Below are 22,488 nucleotides of genomic sequence, written 5' to 3'. Positions count from 1 at the left end.
AGCAAGCCAAGCTCTGAGAGAAAATTGGTATAAGGTGATTTTCCACTGGTACATTACACCAAAGGATATTCAGAAGATGGACAAGGAGTTGAGTGGATATTGCTGGAAATGCAAGGAGACAGATGGGACTTACTATCATACATGGTGGACATGCAAGAAGATAAAAAAGTTTTGGAGAGAAGTCCATTTTGAAATTTAAAATTTTTTAAAGGTGAAATTCGCACTGGATCAGAAAATTATGTTGTTAGGTATTTTACCACCCGTTATTATGAAGTCTTCAGAAGAGTTGGTTAGATATATGATCACAGCTGCAAGAGTCGTGATTGCATCAATGTAGTAGAAGAAGGTCCAGACATTGAAGATTGGAAAGAAAAACTAGCAGAGTATGCAGTTATGGCTAAGTTGACAAATCAACTGAATAAAAAATCCAGTGAAGAGTTTTTTTAAAAAAGACTGGAAACTGTATTATTCGTGTTTTGTAAAGCTTGTATAAATAGAATGGAAATTGCTTAGTCATAAGGTTGTATTGGAATTAACATTATAGAAGTTAGCTATCATAAATAAGCTTGTATGCATTATATAGGAGATAGCATGTAACTCTGGTCAGAAATATTATGCAAGTGTAAAGTATAAACAGAAATGAAAATGCTAAAATATACGATTATACCAGCAAAACATTTAATGTTCTTTTCTGAATATATATAAGTTGATAATAATCATGAAAGGATTTATAGGCAAGCTTAATAAAACAAAAGTATATATATTATGAGTTGAATATCAGTATAAGGGCAGTTAATAATAACATTGTATTAGATTTTTATATTACAAAATAGAATATATGATGAAATCAAATGTTGTATGTTCACCCATTAAATATTTGTTTCAGTATTTCATAATTTTAATGTTAGATATGTTGTTGTGTATGTTCTGGTGTTATGTATTGTATATTCTGTTGGTATTTTGTTCATTTGAAAATTAATATATATATATATTTTAAAAGAACACATACAGGCTGTCCACTCCACCAGGCAGGATTTGACTTGGATGTCCCAGAAAGTGAGAAGTTCTGATTTAAATTAACATCATACATATTGTTGTCAATGATGCCATGGGATTCTGGGTACAATCCCTGAGGGGAAACACAACAACAACAAAAATCAGTTATTCTACACATAAAGTAAACATGTGCTTTACTATAAATAACCCTGATCTCTAATACTCAGTGATACAATAGATTGCATCACCACAGATATTAGTGATCCAGAACAACTGAGAAGATTTTCCAAAGGCTTTCCCTCCATTCATTTCCAGATTCCTCTTATTTCAACTTTATCTTCAATCAACTGTGGTACGCTTGTTATAAATAGCTTAATTCACCACTGTAATTTTGACAAGAGGGGTGTGATCTTCAACCCTTCCACTCAAGAGTCTGTCTTATTGTGTTCAATAGGGCTTACTCCTGATACATGTGCTTAGGATCACACAATTTAAGCGACAGTAGCATATAGGATAGTGGAAGGTAGTTTAAAAGAGGCACTGTTGTTCATGGTGTACACATATATTGTGTGTGTCCTGCTGTTACCTCTGTTTTTCAGGGGTTTTCAAATAATCAAACTCCTACAAAACCTACAGGACAAAAAGATGATGTACACAAGCAGATAGAAACTTTATATTGGTGTGATTGGGGGAAGCCATACACACATATACACAAAAAGATCTAAGCACTCATTAGGCCTGTAAGGGAGATATAAAGCATAGGGTTGTGCATATCAATAAACCCTACTGAAAATAAACCCAAAAAAGGCCTTTTCAACTTCTTTCTGGTTTAATTAATGTTGAATATTAAAACTGGGAATAAGGCCAAAACCGGATAGCCGATTGCCAAATCAGACGAATAAGTATTCAGCTTTTTTCGGCTTTGACTTTTCCCATGCTATTCCCTATGGGAATTTTTTTTAATGAGCTCAGGGGGAAGCATTTTTGGAGGTAGAGCTCCCAAATTTTCAGGGTAGCTTCAAGGGACTCTCCATGCATGAACCCTGAATTTTGGTGAAGATTGGATCAGGGGGTCCAATTTATGGGGTCCCAAATGGGTCACCCCTTCCTACATATAGAAGCATTGTAAAGTTGCAAGCATTCATGGGAAAATGAGTTTTCCCATGATTCTTTAGTGAGGGGAAGTGGCCATTACAGACTATAAAAAGTAAGTACTTCTAAAATTCTCCCGAGTGTGGGATTTTTCAAGGTAGAGTCACCAAATTTGCAGCATAGCTGTAAGGGAAAACATTTTTTAAAAATATTTTTTCCATAGAGTATAATGGACCTGAATTTTTTCGTGAACCCCGGAAATAAAGCCAAATACCCATATTTACCAAGTATGGGTATTCATCTTATTTCAGTTTTACTGGAAAAAATCAGACCCAATAAACCGGAACCTGAAATTTACAGATTTTTTTTTTTTTTTGCACAACCATAATAAAGCATATTTTAAATAAGAGCAACATTAGTCATAGATAATATAATGATAAGGGAAGGCCGCTACTTACAGTAACTATTGTATAGTGGTTGGGGAAGGTTTTGGTTGGATAAACAGCTCTCATGTACTTTGAATGTGTCCCACATTGTTCTGCAACAGAATATGTTTGGCAATTATAAAAGCATAACCAAATAAAGAATGAAATATTTTAAAAGATTAGTTATGAATATTGCTCACAGATCCATCCTCTTATTAAGAAACTAGCTAGCTAGCATGCAAATGTGCTGGGTTCAAAAGCTGGCAGACCAAGATGAGGGCCAAGGGCTCAGGAGTTGCTCTTCATTGATGGAGAAAGAAGCTGATAGGATAATCTGGTGATGTCTGCAATGACTGCCAGTCTATGCCTCAAACTTGTCCCAACTGCAGAGCCTGTGAGTGATGTATGCTGCAGCAGAGGAAACATTTAGGCTGAAGTTCCAAGCCATCAGGTAGGATTAAAGGAAGCCAATCTTGAGCTAAAAGGCTGAGCTAAACTCTTCTGCAAAATATCTTGCAGACTATGAGGCACTGTTGTCTACTCCCAGCGTAAAAGGATAGGAAGGGATTGAAGTGTCCAGAAAGGCAACTAGAAGTGATCACATTAGAAACCCTTCTGCAAAGTATTGCAAAACGGCTTGTGCAGATAATGGTTTCGCAAAATTAACCCAAGTTGCCTATTATTAAGCCAATTTGTACTTTATTGTGCTGTAAGAGGTCCCCAGGGATTGCAGGTGACTTGCAAGCCCCAAAAATTGTTGAAAATGGTGGGATCATTTGGAGAAGATGGTAAAGTAGGGACTGAAAATACTGCCTTTTAATATTTTCCTTCTTTAGAATATGAGTTTTGGCTTACTTACTGAGTTTTTCAATATTTGGAATTAAAGCACTCCATGTTTCCAAGTATTCTGCCCTGAACCCATCCATTGAAAAAAGAATAAGTGGTGGCAGATCAAAACTGAAAGGAAAGATAATAGAATCAACATGTTACAAGTGACGAGCTTGATTTACTTTAATTCATAGCTCATCCTTGTAAAAACCAAGATTAGAAATCCTTAAAATGAACATGAAAAATACATAACCCATTCTAACTTTCTGGCCAGGGGGAAATGAATTGGGAAAGTTGACTATGAAGAGCTTGACATATTTCCTATTGCTACCAGTATCACTTCATAAGAACATAAGAAAATAAGAAAGGCCCAGCTGGATTAGACCAAGGTCCACCAAGTCCAGCAGTTTTAGGCATGAATGGCCCAACGGGGGTCTTTACACATGGCCTTTGTTACCCGTTATCAGTACTTGGTCATAAATTATTGTTATTCACAAAGGTATGCACTTTCGTGATAGCTTAGGTTCTTGCATATAACAGATGATCAGTCTCTTTCTACAGAACCATCTCATAACTCATTAACCCACTTATAAACTGTTCACACAGAACAGATATCAATCTAAAATGTGACCATTGGATTATAACCTCTGGTTCAGGGTAATGATGCATTTATATAATCAAGGAAATAGCTAAATGCATATACTTAAATTCAAACCTCATCACTTCTTTTTTCTCTATGTCTACTGAAATGAGTGTTCTGTTCTGCCCAAACTGATTTTTCATATTATGCCAAAAAGTATAATCCTGTACACATTTAATTTAGAAGTATTCCATAGATATATATGGAGTTTATGTGTACTTTGGTTGACAACCTATACTTCAATCCTATGTGCTCATGCCAAAGAGTAAGCCTAATTGAATGCAGAAGGATTTATTTTTTGGTAAACATTTATAAACCATCTGTTCATAATGATTAACATCTGTTAGAAGTAAAAACGTATCTAGCAACTGATTTTATTTATTATTAAATACCAAGCCACATGTTACATACAGATATACATACTGAGACCCAGACGGCTCCTCCTCCTCCCATCAGCAGCTTCTGAAGGGGGGACAAGTGAAAAGGGAGAAAGGGGCTTTCCCCTGCCACCATTTTTTCTTCAGTAATTCTAATTCCCAAAGGCACTTTTCAAAATACTTTTGGAAATTGTCTGAATTACATTTCAATTGTTTTTTCAAGGACAGCATGGAGAACTGTGATGGTAATTACATCTGCCATCCCAAACATCTGGCTAGGGCATCACACACAACCTTTGGAAGGGAGCATGGAAAAAACTATGCTCATAGAGGCTTCGGACGTTACAAACAAGCCATGGCAAGAGGTCAGACAGGATGTGCCCTTTCTGTGGAACATGAAACATGAGGTAGGTTTATTTTTTAAAACCTTGTAATAGTAAAGAAATAAATTGTAGTAATAAACTGAGATATGTCCAAGCCTCTTTGAGCTTCACAGGGTAGAAATGTTTTTTTTTTAAATAAATAAATTGGATGGGGGTGCATCTCTGTCCCCTCTCATGTTTCTTATAATACCCACACATTGCTGCCTTGCCAGAATATCAGCAAAAGCTTTATATGGATTCCAGAAGCTGCAACTTTATTCAAGTAGAGACGGCAGCTCCTGAGGCCACAGCTGGTAGGAAACTAGTGCTAATTACAGGCTAATTTACCTGAGAGAGAACTGGGTCCAGAGCGGGCATGTCTGGGACTACTTTGCCAGCATATTAGAAACATCTTTGAATTTCTCCAAGTATAGTGACAAATGCTGCAACACATTCTCCATAGAGTTGCTTTGAAGATGCTTCAGAAGTTTCCGGCAGTCCAGAATAAGGCTGTTAGATTGCTGACTGGGCTCCCCTGTTCTGTGCATATAACACCAATACTTCAGCACCTGCACTGGCTTCCTGTCAGCTTCCAGTGCAAATTCACAGTGCTGGTTTTGACCTATAAAGCCCTTAATGGTCTGGGATCATCCTACATTCAGGACTGTATATCCCAGTATGATCCCCCTCACTTGCTTAGATCACCATCACATGGCCTTCTACAGGCGCCTGGCCCGCAAATTGCCCACTTGTCAACCACCAGGGCAAGGGCATGTTCAGTGGCTGCCCTTCTCTTTGGAATCAGCTCCCTGGGGATGTCTGTGCCCAGAAGAATGTTCTCAGCATTCTGGAGAGCATTTAAGGCTGCCTTGTTTCATGCAGCCTTTGGTTAGCGTTATGAACCAGGGTGTTGGCCAGTTGTTTTAATTCTCCAAGCAATATATGAAGTCAATATTTTCACTGGCTTCATTGTTCCATTTATTAGTTTTATTTGAATTTTATTTGTATTTATTGTATCTTAAATGTTGTATTCACAATGTTGTAAGCCTCCCTGAGTCCTCTGTGGGCAGAGGGGTTCAGGGCATAAATTAAATACATACATAATTTCTCCATTGGGATAATGTCACAAATATGGAGTGAAATTCCCACTATGTGTATCCCAAAAGAAAATGTGAAAGGAGGGCGCTTAACAGTGTAATCCTAAACGCAGTTATACCCTTCTAAACTCATTGACTTCAGTGGACTCAGAAAGGGATACATCTGTTTAGGATTGCTCTGTAAATGTCTTCCAGTTTTGGACGGTCCAGAATGCAGGAAGAGAAGAAATATTTTCAGAATGCAATGCAGGAAAGAAGTGACGGTGTCAATAGGGAATAATTACATCAAGAGAGCTGGTCTATGACAGTAACAACAATAAACTAACATCAAGAGTAATTAAGTGAATATCAGAATAGATTAGTGTGATAGTAGAAGTAGATTTAATTGCTCTGAGGACGAAAATACTGTAAAGAAATAGTTCTAAACTTTCCCTCAGAAATAACTGTAATCTGTGGACTTGAACTGTAGCTTTATCTGGCCTGTATCTCATATATAGTCTTCTAAATTGTTTATGTCAGCTTGAATAAAAGGGTCATCATCATCACCATCATCATTACCTTTATTAGGCATTTACATCAGTATTGAATAAAAGGAACAGTTCCTTGTGTGCATATTTGTATAACATCACCATAAAGACTTACTTGGTAACAAATCATGCATAGTATAATCTTACCCTGTTGGGCACTGAGGGCTTTTAAATGAGGCACATGAATCTTTCACCCAGGGGGTTTCTCCTGAAAAAACACACACAAGGAGATACAAATTTAAATATTTTTTTTAAAGAGCCATTTCTAAGCCTCTCCTTCAATTGTTATGAAAGAAGTCTCTGAACCCTTTTTTATGAATCAATCATTTTAACATGTCCAGCTGTAAATGACTGAATACAACAACAGACACAAATAACAGCGCATTCCTGAGCTTTGGTGGCAAAAGTGCTTAGGAGGCCCATGGGGCCTCGCGCTGGTGCAAATGTCACTTATACAGGCAAATGGCCTGGGAGCCGGTGCCTGGGCGCCGGCGTAAGTCGAGTTACTCCAGCAGCGGCAAGCAGTGGAGGGGGACGGACACACACGCTGTCACAAGGAGAGAAGCTGTTCAAACCTCTGGCAGGGGGTCCAGGCCCCTGGCCGCTAATTTCCAAGGGATGGCATTCAGCCAACCCTGGAACCTGAATCTTTGCTGTCGACGGACATGGCAAGCCCAGGCTCTGCAGTCATGATCGCAAACCCACCATTACTTCCAAGACGTCGACCACCATGCTTTCCACCAACACTCCCACCACCACCATCACCACCTACGCTCCAATCAGTCCTCCTCATGGGGAGGGCGGCCACTGCATGGTTAAGAACAGACTTCCAGCTGCCCTCTGTCAAGGGGGGTGGGGCCACACGGCCATGGCCTCCTCAGGCGTTTTCCTGTCTCCATCAGGGCCACTTCAACTGCGCCTCTCCACCCACGCACTGCACACCCTCACCTGTGCAGGTGCAGGCAAGGTTCTCTCAGGCCAATTCAGTAGTGTCTGCAGGTGTGTGGGCACCCTGTCAATCATGCCCCCTCCCCCATGCTCAACACTTGGCCTTTGGAGGATGAGAGTGGTGAGTGTCAGGGGAGCACCTGCATGGTGGAGGACGGAGGGAGAGGCAGGGGGGGCACTCATTACTAATGGCAGGGTGGTCACCCCTTGCACTGACACCCACTCACCTGGGGGCCGAGATGGTCACTGCCAAGCTACACCTCCTCTACCTCGTCATGTGCTCCTGGCGGAGCCTCCTGCACCTTTCCACTGTCAGCCCTGGCAGGAACATTGTGAGGCCATGTGGATGCTTCCCCATCTTCTACAGCCCCTCCCTAGGTGGCCTCCGATTCCTCAAAGGGCCGCTCCCTCCCCATAAAGAGGCTGGCCTGACAGAAAGCATGTCTTGAGTCGGCCCTTGGTGGCAGGGGAACAGCGGGCGGGTAGGGGGCCGCCAAGGCAGACACTGCATTCCCAGACCCCAGGGAGGGATGTGGGCGCCCGTTGAAGGGGCGCTTCTGCTGCCGTCTCCATGATGACCAACTTTTGGTGGCTGTACTCTTAAGCACCGCCGTCCTTTGCTGAGTGCTCCCAGCCAGCCATTCCCTCCCAGTGCTCCCGCTGCCAGTGGGGAGAGGCCCCCTTGTTGCCCCCCCCCGTGCCAAAGACCCCTGATTCCCCCAGGACTCGGTTGACTATGACATGTCAGTGTTCCGTTTTCCACACAGGTGCCACCGCCGCTGCTCATCCCAGACGCATGGGGTCTGACAGGTCTTCTCATGCACTAGCTGCTGGGATCCCTGGGGCCTGCACGGGCACGGGAGCAGCTGTCTGTGAAGATGCGCCATTCCCATGTCTCGCACCGGTGGCTGGAAGGATTCAGCTAGTCTAGCTGAATTTCGGCAGCTCTTACGGTTAGCCCAGATGGGCAGCAGATAGCTGTGTTTCCCCCTCCCCCTTCCCCTCCCCCCCTCTTCAGGGGGACCTTTTTAATGGTTTAAAGACAGAGCACGCGACTGCCCTTTGGGTGAGAGTCGGGCCATTACTACCAGGCCCCCTCGGGCTCTGTCCTCCCATAGACGCGGACGAGGCCAAGTTCCCAGTTGGGGAGCCCAACAACAGGCTCCGCAGTCCTTCTTGCAGTCGGGGGGTGTCACTGCCAGCCCCCGCCCCACCCTGAAGCTGATGTCAAGGGAGAGAGTGATGATTGGGTGCAACTTGGTGGGTGGCGGACACCCGTGACGTTTGCGCTTCCCACACATTGAAACATTTCACCAAGCCCTCGGACCCGTTCTGCTGACCTTCTCCCGGTCCCTCTGGCAGATTTCCGGCCCTTCCTCTCCCCCTCTGCTCTGCCTCCCTCCTTCGCGGCCCCCGCCCTTCCCCCTGCACTCCTCTCCCTGAGAGGTGATGCCCCCTCCTTGCCCTCTCCCTTCCATCCCCAACTGACGGCCCTCCCCCAGAAGTCGCCCTGCTGAATCTGACGGCCCTGCCTGGGCTTGGCCTGCTCGGCATCCACCCTATGCCACTGCTGCCCTGTCCCCACTCCTCACCCTCCTCTGTTTGCTTTTTTCTTTTTCTTGGTGGCGCACGCCACAGTGAAGCCCCTTAGGAGGCCTCCCAGCTGCGCCATTGCTGCGCCTCGCCTCGCTGTGGCGCCGTGCCTGCGGGCTCAGGAATGCGCTGTTAGGCTGACATTATGTTCTCATCAGTGAAATGTATGATACCAACATGACCCAAATATTAAAGCATCTATAAACATAGGCCCCAGCTTTCCAGGATCACTAATTCTCAATGACACGTGCAGAGGCTGGCTGTACTTAAATTTTCTATATCCAAACGGAATATACTTTAGGATCTGGATCAGTATTTGTGATGCAAAATCTTAACCACATCCACACATTTGTTGTATATTGTGTTACCATTGTGCTACAGCAATAATTCACAACTGGATTTTCCCGTGAAGCAAACCAGTTTGCGAAGCAATTGCTGTAGTGCAACAATAACACAATGTCTTAACAAACTTTGGAAATGCTGGCTGGGGAAAAATTAACATTTAGAAAATCTGTTAGGAAAAATATCTCTTGGGGTGGGGGCAGGTTTACATTTGTTGCCAGACCCTATAGTTGTTGAGACGTATGAACATTTATGTAAAAATTCATTATTGAAGAGCAAAATATTGGCAAAATTCTAGTCCCCCAGAACAAGAAACTCAGTAGAATCATAGAATCATAGAGTTGGAAGGGACCACCAGGGCCATCAAGTCCAGCCCCCTGCACAATGCAGGAAATTCACAACTACCTCCCGCATTCACACCCCTAGTGACCAGAAGATGGCCAAGATGCCCTCCCTCTCATCATCCGCCTAAGGTCATAGAATTAGCATTGCTGACAGATGGCCATCTAACCTCTTCAGTAGATACCTTTTAATAGACCAACCAGTTTTTTCAAAGATCTTTTAAACTACACCAACATCTGTGGTCAATGGTCACTTTTTTTACACTTGATAGAAACAAATTTAAAACAGGAGACAAAACATAACAGTATGATTAAAAGAGATGTTGCCTCTACTTATGAACATTTTTCCATCCCACTCAAACATTAAGGTAGCCTTAACTAACTCCTCTCAACCTTCAGTGCAGTTTCACATTCAAACAAGAACTTTATCAAATGAAAGCAATACTATTGCAAACTTATCTCCTATTTCCATTTCCATAGCCAGGTTTACGTTATATACAAACTTTTTAAAAATTATACAAACTTTTTACTTTATAAGGAATTGGATCAATACGTGTTTCTGATAAGACAATTAATACAATATAAACATGCTTTGGAATGTTTCCCTTCACCTTTGCAAGCACTTTTGTAGTTTGTGCAGCAATCCTTCTTCTCCAAGCAATCCTCAGAACAAGAGCAGAAGCTTCTGGCCATTCGTGTCTCACCACAGCGTGATTTAGTGCAAGACCAGCTCTGAGCTACAGAAAGTAAATTGCTTTTAATAACCATGTATTAACACTTCCTGCAATGAATCATGTGAAAGAATTCCTGATGGGAAACTGAAGGTTTACTGAAAACAGAATAATTCCCATGAAGAAGCCTTCATTCCTCTAGAAAATTTCCCCAAAAACAAGCTTGGATGGGTGTTTTTTTTTCTCTTTTCTATTTTGTAAATGTGCAGATGTGATCTTCTTTGACACTAATGCCCTTAGGGTTGCCAGGCTCCTGGTGGGGTCTGGAGATCTCCCAGAATTACAACTGAGCTCCAGTATACAGAGATGAGTTTTCCTGGAGAAAATGGCTTCTTTGGAGGGTGTAGTCTATGGCATATTATACGTCACGGAGGTCTCTCACTTCCTCAGGCTCCACTCCCGAATTAGAGTTGCCAGGTCCCCCCCCCCCCCGGCCACCAGCAGGGAATGGGGGGTAGGGTTGCCAGATTCAGGTTGGGAAACTCCTGGAGATTTGGGGATGGAACCTGGGGAGGATAGGACCTAAGTGGGATACAATGCCATACAGTCCACCCTCCAAAGCATCCATTTTCTCCAGGGGAACTGATCTCTGTAGTCTGGAGATGAGCTGTCATTCCGGGGGATCCCCAGGTCCCACCTGGAGGCTGCTGGCATCCCTACCCTGAATCTTTAGGAATTTCCCAACCTATAGTTGGCAATCTTAGGTATCTTACTTTCTTTCTAACCGGGGGGGGGGGGGAGGCTGGCATTTTTTATTTATACTTCAGTTGTATCATTGTATCATCACCAACATAACTATGTTGCATCATTGCTTCCTCCTTTAAGACCCTTTGCAGTGGTTTTTGATTTTCTTTTCTTATTGTTTTTGAAAAAGTGATGGCTACAGCTTTTCAACAAATCTGCGTACAGGAGACTTTCATGTCCTAATACTGATTATGATCAGTATATTGTTACTGTTCACGGTTTAGGGTGCCTTGGTTTTTAAGTCATGCTTAGTTTTAATTGTAAATTGATTGGTTTTATATTGTGTTGAAGCTGATGTGAGCCACTCTGAGCCTGACTAAGAGTTTATTACTGAAGGGGGGGGCTGAAACCCCTTAGGATCCAGTGTGACCCTGCACTGGCGTAGGTGAAGGGGCAAACACACTAGCATCCAGGAGCTGAGGAGCTCCTCCGGCCCCAGCTGCCAGCATAGCCATGCCGGCAAGGATTTCCCAGAAGGAAAAGCCCATGCCACGCCAGCGTGGTGTGTGTGTGTTCCTGGGGCATTCCAACGGGCAGGAGCTGACATTAGCCAGGTTCCTGACCCCTTTTGCCCTGAGTTCGCCCCCTCGAGCAGTGGCATTTCTATACCCCCTGTTTTGGTGGCATAGCCCCATTGCTTTCTATGGGGGCATTTCCCCCTTTTCCATTTTAAATGTACATTTATTTTCTTTGCAGGGGCTGAGAAGCCTCTGTGGAGGCAGCATGGCTGTGCCACTCCTGGCTGCTGCCTAATTGCCCCCCCTTTCAGGAATGGGCTGCCTGTCAGGAATGGGTGGCATAAAAATCCAACAAACCAGTATCCTAAAATAGCATCACTTAGAAACTGGGAATTACTTATTTACTAAATAGATTTTGTATTATTATTCATGTACATTTTTAAAAATGCAAAAGTCATTCGTGTAAGTTCTCCAAAACACAGTAGTAGTAAGTGAAAGCTGTCATTTCTGCGCCCTGAGAGCTGTTTAGATGTTGCAGCCTAACATTTCATACTCTCTTATAGCTTAGGCTCCCTTCCAACTTTGTCTTTTAGCCCCAGTCCTCTTCCTCTGCAGATTGAGAGGGGAGCACTAAGAACAGGGTCAGTCCTATGGAAATTTTTAATAAGAAGTTGGTTACAAGTCACAATGAATGCCAAAATTAATACCGTTATATTTCATTTGCGCCCCTTTTCATCTGTCATGGAGGCAATCATCTGTTGCACAACACCTTCCTCTGGTGCTTTGCTGCTTTCTGGGTCATTGGAAGATGATAACCTTGCATGAGTAAAAGCTCCTGGCACTGGGGGAACATGCTGTGCAGAACACACTCCACAAAGCAGTGCTAGTGGAAGTAAGGCTTAGGATACAAGCCAAGGAATACCTATTGGAAGGAACAAACATATGGCAAGATCCATTAGGGCTGTCGATTCGGTTCGGCCCGAACCGAAAAACAGCCGAATTTCCCCTGGTTTGGCAGTTTTTAGTTCGGGACGAACCAAACTAAAAAATGGCGGGAAACCGGGGGAGCCGAATTCAGCGAGTTCGGGAGTTCACGAATAAATCCGGCAAATTCGGGGCCGTCTGTAAGCAGCATTCTCCTCCCCCAGCCAATCGGTGGCCAAGCTTCTTCTGGTCAATTAGTCAGGATTGAGTACTGGAGGAATCAGGTGATGTGCAGCCCGGCCGGGGAGAGAGAGAGAGAGAGAAATACTCGTGTGTGTGTGTGGGGGGGTGCTTGTGCACATTCGCTCCTTTCCGTGGCTGCAGGGGGTGCATTTTTGGGGGTACAAACCCCAAACTTTCAGTGGAACTTCAGAGACCCCCGAAATTTTGTAAACATTGGGTGAGGGGGTCCCGAGATATGGGCTCCCCCCTTTTCTCTTTCTGTGGCTGCAGGGGGCACATTTTTGGGGGTACAGACCCCAAACTTTCAGCGGAGCTTTAGATGAGCCTTGTTAAGAGACCCCACAAGGTTTGTAGACTTTGGGTCAGGGGGTCCTAAGATATGGGCTCCACCCTTTTTCCCTCCCCCCTTTTCTCTTTCCGTGGCTGCAGGGGGTGCATTTTTGGGGGTACAGACCCCAAACTTTCACGGAGTTTCAAACAAGCCTTCTTAAGAGACCCCCCAAGTTTTGTAAACATTGGGTCAGGGGACCCCGAGATATGGGCTTTCCCCTTTTCCCTTTTCCCTATTGGGATGAATGGATCACCCGATCCCTGTATGGATCTCCAGAGCAAAATGTCCCGTGCTTAAATTGAATCGTCTTGGATTACCCAGTCCTCCTCCCAGCCCCTCTTGATGGAACAGAAGACAGCCACAGTAAGACCCCTTTGGGGGCTTTAATCTGTACTTTTTCTCGTGTGTGTGTGTGTGGGGGGAAAGCAGAGTCTGTGTGTGTGTGGGGAGGGAGCAGTTTCTGTGGGTGAGGGGGGAAGCCAAAAGGGGCTTTCGCCCGTTCTGCCTGGGGGGGTGTGCCCCCTCGAGTCTCTCTCCCCCTGGATTGAGGCGGGGCTTCAGTTGTATGTCCTCAGGTTTTCCCTCATTCATACGACAGTTAGGTCTATTTTGATGCTTGCTAAAACTGGTTTTCAAATGGTGACTTAAAGAATGCATTTGCCTGGTCCCGAGTCCCATGCAAAAGGGGAAATTCCACCCCCTCCTGCTCATTATGCATAGCTAGCTGCCTCTGTCCCTTTCCATGGTTTGGAAACTCCCAGGTGTCACGTGTTGCTTTGCATGTTTGCAAAGGTGTTGCTTTGCAATTGTGCTGCTTTGCAGTTTTGCTTTGCAGTTGTGTTGCTTTGCAAACTTCTTAGCACCTGCCCTGCCCTTTGCATGTTTGCAAAGGTGTTGCTTTGCAGTTGTGTTGCTTTGCAGTGTTGCTTTGCCATTGTGTTGCTTTGCAAACTTCGTAGCACCTGCCCCGCCCTTTGCATGTTTGCAAAGGTGTTGCTTTGCAGTTGTGTTGCTTTGCAGTGTTGCTTTGCAGTTGTGTTGCTTTGCAAACTTCTTTGCACCTGCCCCGCCCTTGCTCTCATCAGCTGTTTGTTGGGGCTGGGAGCTTTGTGCGTGGGCGGCAAGCTCTGCTCAGAGATGCACATTAAGGGTGGGGGACCCCTTTCGGGGCCCATATCTCAGCCCCCCCTGACCCAATCTTTACAAAACTTGGGGGGTCTGGCAAGAAGGGTCCTTTGAAGCTCCGCTGAAAGTTTGGGACCTCTACCCCCAAAAATGCCCCCCCAGAGCTGCGGAAAGGCGCGGTTGTGTTTTTAATGGCTTTATTCAGCCGAATTTTTCCCCGAACTTTGAATTCCCGCGGAATTGCACAGACCTGAAGTGGGGGAGTTCGGACTTCGGCATATCCCGAATCTAAACGGGCCGAATTCAGCCAAATCCGAACTATACTGAATTTTTTTTAATTCAACAGCCCTAAAAGCCATGGCAATCTGGAAAAAAATCTCAGACAACCAGAAAATACATATCTGTGTGGAGCTTAGCTATAAGCAAGCTTGAAAGGCTGAGCTGTACAGTGGGTTGGATAGGGATGCCAGGCCTCCCACTGTAGAGTGAGATCTCCCGGCATCCTGGCTGTTTGCCCACCAGTTAGAGTTGCCAGGTTGCTGGAACCGACGGGCAATTGCCCTGCCCATCTAGCAGGCCTGCATGTATTGGTGGCCCATGCACACATGCAGCCGCACACAACTGCTGGGTTTACTCGTGGAAGCCCCCGCATCACGACGGGACACTTTACCACTCCCTACCCCATGGGGGTAAAGCATCCCGTCACGATGTGGCACTTCCAGGAGTAAACCCGGCAATGATGTAAGTGCGTTGAGTGTGGCCACCCAACCACACCCCCTAAAACCTCCCGCTGGGGAGAGGGAGGACCTGGATAAATTGGCAATTTCCACCAATTCTCCGTTCCTGCTACAGACTCACTCCACCCCACCCCACCCCCATCATTCCTCAGGGTCTCCAGTCTTCCAGGAGCAGAACTTTGTGGAGATCAGTGCACTGCAGGGAGAGAAGAGAAGCAGAGCAGTTCTGTTCCACTGATGAAAGGCTTAGTCTGGATCAAGACCCATGTTTGTACTCATCACAAGATACAGAAGAGGTAGATTTCACTTACATTTTTAAAATATTTGGGATAACCACTTTAATTCTTCTCTGTGCTATAAACCTCAGACCAATGACACAAACCATCTTGATTTTATGAGGGGTAGCATTTTCAGGCATTAAAATGGTAGAGTGTTGAAAAACTCAACCTGCGTTGATTATACAGCCACGTCTGCAAGTGTATAATACTAATAGTGACCTTAGACATTCGTACAGAGAGCTAAAATAGTTTTTAAAGGAGATCAGATAGGACAACTTACAATCCCTACACTAGCCATAATATTTGCCACCATATGACTTGCCCCTTGTTATAAATTTCCACATCACCCCCATTGGCCATCTCAAATACGGAATGATATGGAGGCATTAAAAACTTATTTATTGGTTGGTTGGTTTCCATCTGCTTTTTGGTCAACATCTGACAGCCAAAATTGTGAATAGTGTTAAAATCCAATATAAATGCCAATTACAAAGGGTAAAGGAAGGCATCTCCACAACATGAGGCCCTAAGCATGGATGAAAGAGAAGGAAGGCAGCATGGTATGGCCTGATCTCATCAGATCTCGGAAGTTAAGCAGGGTTGGCCCTGGTAAGTATTTGGATGGGAGACCACCAAGGAATACCAGGGTTGCTATGCAGACGAAGGCACTGGCAAACCATCTCTGTTAGTCTCTTGCCATGAAAACCCCAAAAAGGGGTCGCCATGGGTCAGCTGCGTCTTATGGCACTTCACACACACACACACACACACACACAATCACAGACAAAAACATGGCTACTTTCACCCTAGGAGAACGCACTGGCCTCAGCACTGGAGGGAAAGAGTCCTCAGCTGGAGCTGAATCTAGGCAAGTTGGAGGGTTGCCTGGTGGCTGCTTCCGTCCCTCTGGATGAATATACATGATATGATGCCAACTTGCAAACGTTAATGCCAGGAGGACGATTACTCATTGTGAAGAGGCTGTTTTTGGCAGCATTCTTGTGGCAACCAAAATGTTTGTTCTGGCCCTTACTGTAATAAGCTGTATGGAAACAATTGACCCAAGCTGGGTCTGGATCTGGAGAGGAGCGCTGTATTTCACTGCATTGCCTCCAGGCTTACCTGGAAAGGACAAGTCCTTTTTAACTAGATGCAATAATAAAAGTAACCTTTCTATTGAACAATAACAAAAGTGTGCAATAGCAAAAGATGCCTTTTTCATACCATACTGCAACCTGGATCATTTTGATCTGGAATGAAGACAGCAAGCATACGAACATGTTCTGCCACTTAACCTGTTCACAAAATCTGGGCTATGAAAAGTTTCTGCTTCCCTGGTTCCAAGTGTTGATATCACTGACAGGTGGTCCGCTTACCCCCCCCCCATATTGTGGTTCAGTCTATAATAAAATTATTTACACAGGGTGGAAAGACCTACTTGGCTCAATACAGGTAGCTTCATAATCCAAGCAGCAGGCTTGATGTTCTGTGCATTTCTCATCACACCTGCAGCCAGTTATCTTTTCACTGAATGTTTCATTACAATTATATCTGCAGGTGACTGAAAAGAGAACCCAAAATAATTAATGGACTCCTAAACATGAGGAGATATTTTCACACAGACAGAAATGCCCACATGTGGACCACATCTCTCTCTGATGCTGATTATACCCAGTGGTCTATGAAGGTGACTTATACATTCATGGAAGTAGTCATAGAAGATTTCAATGTGATTGCTTCCATACACATCTTCCACGCAGTGAGATGCCTGAGTCCCAAATGTGGGGAACTCACCTATATCACCACAGCAAAGATATTCAAGACACTGGCTTGCATGCAACATCTGAAGAATTGTTTCCTTTCATTTCATCTACACATTTACTAATGAGGCCTTTGGAAGAATGTGTTCAGAACGCAACATTTTATGGTTAACTTGTGTAGGCTTGCCTAAATCACTGAGTTGGATCCTACCAGTCCATTCTGCTGGTGTGGGCATGTTCCTCTGAGCTCTGGCACAAAGAACGTTCGGCCAAAGCAAAAGGCTTTCTAGCTGTGGAGGAGGCTTTATCTGTGGAACATGGTGTCAGCAGAACAGACTGGTAGGATCCAATCTACATAGTGAAACACCATTATGATAGAAACATCTACTTTTGGCTATTGACATTCACTGAATAGTATCATAGTGTACAGATCATTCTGAACTGGGGGCACCCACTGCTCTCTATTATCTTTCATAATTTAAACTCGAAACAACTGAATTAATAAACAGGATCATATATTTACATTAATTGTAGATTGTACTGGATACTTCCAAACTCAGTGAAAAATGAGTCCAAAAACTTTTGTCTGCCTTCACATTCATTTATAAACAGAGCATGGAATCCACAGAAAGTTAAACAAATATCATATTCTTCCTTGGATGGTGAATTATGTACTTGTACCAAACAATATTCACAAGGAAATTGTGTTCTTTTAACCAGCTTCAGTATTGCCATATATAAGCAAAGGGTGACATCCACAGAAAGTGTCTCAGTCCCTTTTTAATAAGCTCTGAACAATGGGTTTCACCTCAGTTCGCTGGAAAGTAACCATACCATACTTGCTTGGCTTCATAACCTGCTTGGCTGAATCAGATCAAAATTTCATCTACTCCACTATTCCAGATGCTTCTAAACGTTCCATAAACATGAAGTGTTTGTTCCCTGAATCTGATATTCAGAAGCATAGAGGCTCCATTTAGCTGTCATCATAACCCATCGCCACTGTGTGATTTTTGCAATCCTGCCCTCTTTTTATTAATAGGAAATGGAATAACAGAAAAATCTAAAACATTCAAGTATTTATTGAATGTTTGGTGGCTCAATTTTATGAGCTCAAGTCTCGGGTTAATTTTTAGCCAAGTTCTCAATGAAGTGTAAACCAGCGTCTGAGTTACAGCACTTCAGGATATAGATGAGGGCTCAAATTAGTAAATATCCTTCTGTCCAAACAAGTCCCCCCACACTTTATTTATTTAATTTTATTTAATTTACTTGATTTATAGTCAACCTTTGTCACTGACACTGAAGGTGGATTACAGGATATATAACAGTGCGATCAAACAGCATTAAGACAACGCTGCTTGCACAATTAACAAGGACTACAGAATTTAGAGAACAGTGAGAACAGGAAACTATCTAAGGCAACGTATGCTGTAAAGAATTGAGAAAGTGGATTGCAAGGTAAAGCAGGAGATGCCTAAAATAATCATTGCAGTGGACTACAATCCTATCCCTTCTGAAATAGGATAAAGATGCTCTCCTGGGTTTACAAACTAGATGTCAGAGAAAGGGATTTGTGTGGAGGAGAATTCGGTCAAGAATGGCCCCACCAGCAGTCTACAATTGTGCAGCCCAGATACAGCTATACCTTCTTAGTGAAACTTAAGATACATCTTTGTCAGAGTTTTGATAACATAATGTAAAACTGAGATTATTGTAAATATACCTCGAGGCTGTGCAGATTTTCTCAGTCCAAGTCCCAAACCCAGTCCAAGAGAAACAATCACCAAAGAAGCTAAAAGAACCTGTTGCAAAAGCCAAATACAATAAGGCAAAAGTTATCTGTTGTGTATACCTTGACAGCAAATGGCATCAATGGAAGCAATATATTATTTCCAACAGGGAGGCTATTGCACAAGTAGTTATGAAGAATGAGGTTTTCGTTATCTCCAAGTATGCTCGTACTGTATTTTATTTATTAAAACATTTATCTCCTCCCTTATCTCCTCAGATTAAAGTAGGGTTGCAAGGCCACAAAAAATAATAGTCCATTAATAAGATGTTAAAGTGACTTTAAAAAAACAGAAAAGTTTAAAAAACAGACATTACAGATTTAAAAGCACACATAATTAAAATCCCACAGAATTAACAAGCAGAATTTAAAAGAATGCAGCCATGTGTCAGCTCTGGGTCACCAGCTAAATCCCACAAATGAACTCCTAGGTAGGTTTTCCATAGAAAGTCTTTTATTGAGAAAGAGGCACAGTGGAAAGCAGAAAGTGACTTGGGAATAAGCAGCAACACTAATGGGGAAATGCTGAGGGTGTAGGAAATATAAGGAAAAAGCAAACTTTCAGAACGACTCTTGGTTGCCACAGCAACCCCCCCCCCCCGTTCCCTGTTCTCAGGGTTCTGTTCCCAGGGATGAGCCAGTGCGAGTCAAAACATTGGTACAGAGAACAACAACGTGACCTTGGCTAGCCACCTGGCCAGCTGCTGAACAACAGGCCGATGCCTGACATTCTGCCCCCTCTAAGACCCCCCTTCCCCCATGTCCAGCGGGGAAGGACGATCTGGGTACAACATATGAAACTGACGAACCAATCTGGGGGTGGAGACGTGGTGATGCGCAACCCACTCATCATAAGCAGGACCAAAATATTTCCACCGAACTAGGTATTGGAGTCCCCCCCTGTGGATGTGGGAGTCAAGGATTTTGGACACTTCAAAGTGTTCTTCCCCACCCACCACGCTAGGCACTTCTGTGGGTACTTCGGGGTGTCACTCAGGTGAGGGGACATGTTGTTTCAAAAGGCTAACATGGAACACGGGGTGGACTTTTCTCAGAGCCTTAGGGAGGATGAGTTCCACTGTTACTGGATTGATGATCCTCGCTATGGGAAAAGGGCCAATGAATTTTTCACTGAGTTTTTTGCTTGGACGCAGGGACCGCAAGTTTTTGGTGGACAGGTACACTAAGTCTCCCACCTTGAACTCCCACCATGGAGAACGATGTTTATCTGCTTGGGCTTTGTATCTTTGTTTCACCTGTTCCAAATTTTTCTGCAACCACGGCCAAGTGGTTTGAATTGTGTGCACCCACTCAGAAACGTCGGCACCTCCCTCCTCCCTCGAAACATCTACCCTGCCCAGAGGGCCGAACTCTTTCCCATACACAATGCGAAACGAGCTGAAACCTGTAGACTGATGCACAGCATTGTTATAGGCATATTCTGCAAAGGGTAAGAGATTCACCCAGTCATCTTGATGGTAATTGACATTACACTGTAAATAGCATTCCAACACAGCATTTACTCATTCGCTCTGTCCATCGGTCTGAGGGTGAAACGCACTTGACAGCCTCTGCTCCACCCCCACCAATTTGAGAAAAGCTCTCCAAAACTTGGCTACATATTGAGGACTGCGGTCAGAGACCACCTTGCATGGAAAAGAATGATATTTGAAGACATGTGACACAAACAAGCAAGCCAATTTTGGGGTGGAGGGCAAACCTGTTAAAGGAACCAAATGCACTTGCTTAGAAACCAGATCAGTCACCACCCACAGTACCGTTTTCCCTTTACTGAGGGGGAGATCAGTCATAAAATCCATTGCAATAACTTCCCATGGTCCTGCAGGAGTTTCCAAAGGTTGCAACAATCCGGGAGGTTTTCCCGGGGGCCATTTCGAAGTGGCGCAGATGGAGCAACTGGGAATGAACAAGTCCAAGTCTGATCGCATTTTCGGCCACCAAAATTGTCGCCTGAGCAGGTGCAATGTTTTAACAAACCCAAAATGTCCTGCAGTCTTGGCTCCATGCGCAAGATGCAACACCTCCCTCCGGAGTACTTCCGATACATACAGTTTGGTATTTTTAAGGTAGAGTTCCCCGCATTGGTCAAGATCTGTGGGGAATGTACTGGCCGAACACTCAGCTTGGTACCCTTGGACTAAGGCGTCTCTGAAAGAAATGGGTAGTTGTGAGCTCCAGGCCTGGGAGCGCAGCTGGCCTCCAAGGTTGTGTTGCTCAGAGGTTTGTTATGACTGCTTGCTCTCTGTTTGCGTGATAACTGTAATCTACCATGGGAACCAGGCTCGGCCTGGTATCCAACTGTGCCTTTGGTTTTCTGTATATGTTCCAACCTGCTCGTTTCCCCCCCCCCATTAGAGTCCTCGTACCTTTCCCTGTAAGTTTCTGCTACTCATCTCATGCTTCCTGAATAAACCAGCTTCTTAGAATACCCTGTCTGGACGTTTGGTGATTGGGATTCAACAGGTGAACTCAGACCTTACAGTAGTCTCTCTAGGAGAGGATTGCTTGGAGCGGAGTTAGAAAGTTCACAAGGCTCTCTTGGTGGAGAGTCAGCGGGCGCTTCCCCGTCGCTACAGTTGGCAATGCTGGGCGCAGGGGGGAGCGTTTTTGGTGAGCTAGCGGGTGCTTCCGCGACTTCTGGGGAGTGTTGTGTTTGAGCACGGGTCTCCACGGCTAAAGTGGGCAGTCCCCTCTGTGCGGGAGTGAAAAGTGACTTTGTGGGGCACTCTAGCTTATTGGGATACTGGGGAAGCTGGGATAAAGCATCTGCCAGCTGGTTTTGCTTTCCCGGGACGTGTTTTATCATGAACTGAAATTTGGAAAAGAAATCCGCCCATCTTACTTGTTTAGCTGAAAGTTTACGAGCTCCTGTCAAGGCTTCTAAATTTTTGTGATCAGTCCAGACCTGGAAGGGGGTGTCTGCCCCCTCTAGGAAATGTCTCCATACTTCCAAAGCATGTTTCACTGCAGCCGCCTCCTTTTCCCAACTGGGCCAGTTCAGTTGAGATTGGGAAAAAATTTTTTTAAAGTAAGTGCACGGGTATAATTTCTCGTCGTCTCCCTTTTGCAACAAGGCTCCTCCCATGGCTACTTCAGAAGCGTCTACCTGAACAATGAAAGGTCATTGACAGACTGGATGCTTCAGCACAGGTTCAGTGGTAAACAACTGTTTGAGAGTCACAAAAGCACTTTGACATTCTGCCGTCCACTCTACCCGAGCGGATGGCTGAGTTGCTGCATTCCCTTTCCCCTTGGTTTTAAGGAGGTCGGTGATGGGCTATTTGGGCGTAGTTGGGGAGGAACCCTCTGTAAAAATTTGCAAACCCGAGAAATTGTTGGACTTGCTTCCGGGTCAAGGGCGGCTCCCAGTCCACTACTGCTCACACCTTTTCAGGGTCCATAGCCAGTCCCTGGTGCGAGATTATGTAACCCAGAAAAGTTAATTGGTCTCGGTGGAACTCACACTTGGAGAACTTAGCATAGAGTTGGTTCTCTCTGAGACGCCGCAGTACTTCTTTGACCATGGCGACATGTTATTCGTAAGTCTTGGAGTAAATCAGAATGTCATCTAAGTAAACCACCACTCCTTTAAACAACAGGTCATGCAGGATTTCATTAATTAGTTGCATGAAGACCCCCGGGGCGCCTTTCAACCCAAAAGGCATTACTAGGTATTCAAACATTCCAAAACAACTGGAAAGGGCAGTCAATGGCTCACCCCCTTCCTTAATTCTAATACGATAGTATGTCTTGACCAAGTCCAATTTGGTGAAGAT

At 44.3% G+C, this 22,488-nt stretch overlaps 1 protein-coding gene across 1 annotated transcript in view; it reads right to left on the bottom strand.

The window, feature by feature from the left end:
• The window catches only part of ENPP3 (ectonucleotide pyrophosphatase/phosphodiesterase 3), a 94,412-nt gene extending 72,176 nt beyond the window's left edge, over positions 1 to 22,236 (bottom strand). Inside the window, exons 1-7 of the mRNA XM_056856232.1 lie at positions 22,176 to 22,236; positions 16,578 to 16,700; positions 10,180 to 10,305; positions 6,492 to 6,552; positions 3,373 to 3,470; positions 2,547 to 2,626; positions 1,010 to 1,129 (exon numbers count right to left, since the gene is read on the bottom strand). Of these exons, the coding sequence (XP_056712210.1) occupies positions 1,010 to 1,129; positions 2,547 to 2,626; positions 3,373 to 3,470; positions 6,492 to 6,552; positions 10,180 to 10,305; positions 16,578 to 16,700; positions 22,176 to 22,236 (669 nt within the window). The remainder of the gene's footprint in view (positions 1 to 1,009; positions 1,130 to 2,546; positions 2,627 to 3,372; positions 3,471 to 6,491; positions 6,553 to 10,179; positions 10,306 to 16,577; positions 16,701 to 22,175) is intronic.
• Positions 22,237 to 22,488: the final 252 nt, after the last annotated feature.

The sequence above is a fragment of the Euleptes europaea genome, chromosome 10 (assembly GCF_029931775.1).
Source record: "Euleptes europaea isolate rEulEur1 chromosome 10, rEulEur1.hap1, whole genome shotgun sequence".
In the NCBI taxonomy this organism is placed as follows: Eukaryota; Metazoa; Chordata; class Lepidosauria; order Squamata; family Sphaerodactylidae; genus Euleptes; species Euleptes europaea.
The sequence above is the reverse complement of the archived record's forward strand: the minus strand, read 5'-3'. Positions and strand labels throughout refer to the sequence as shown.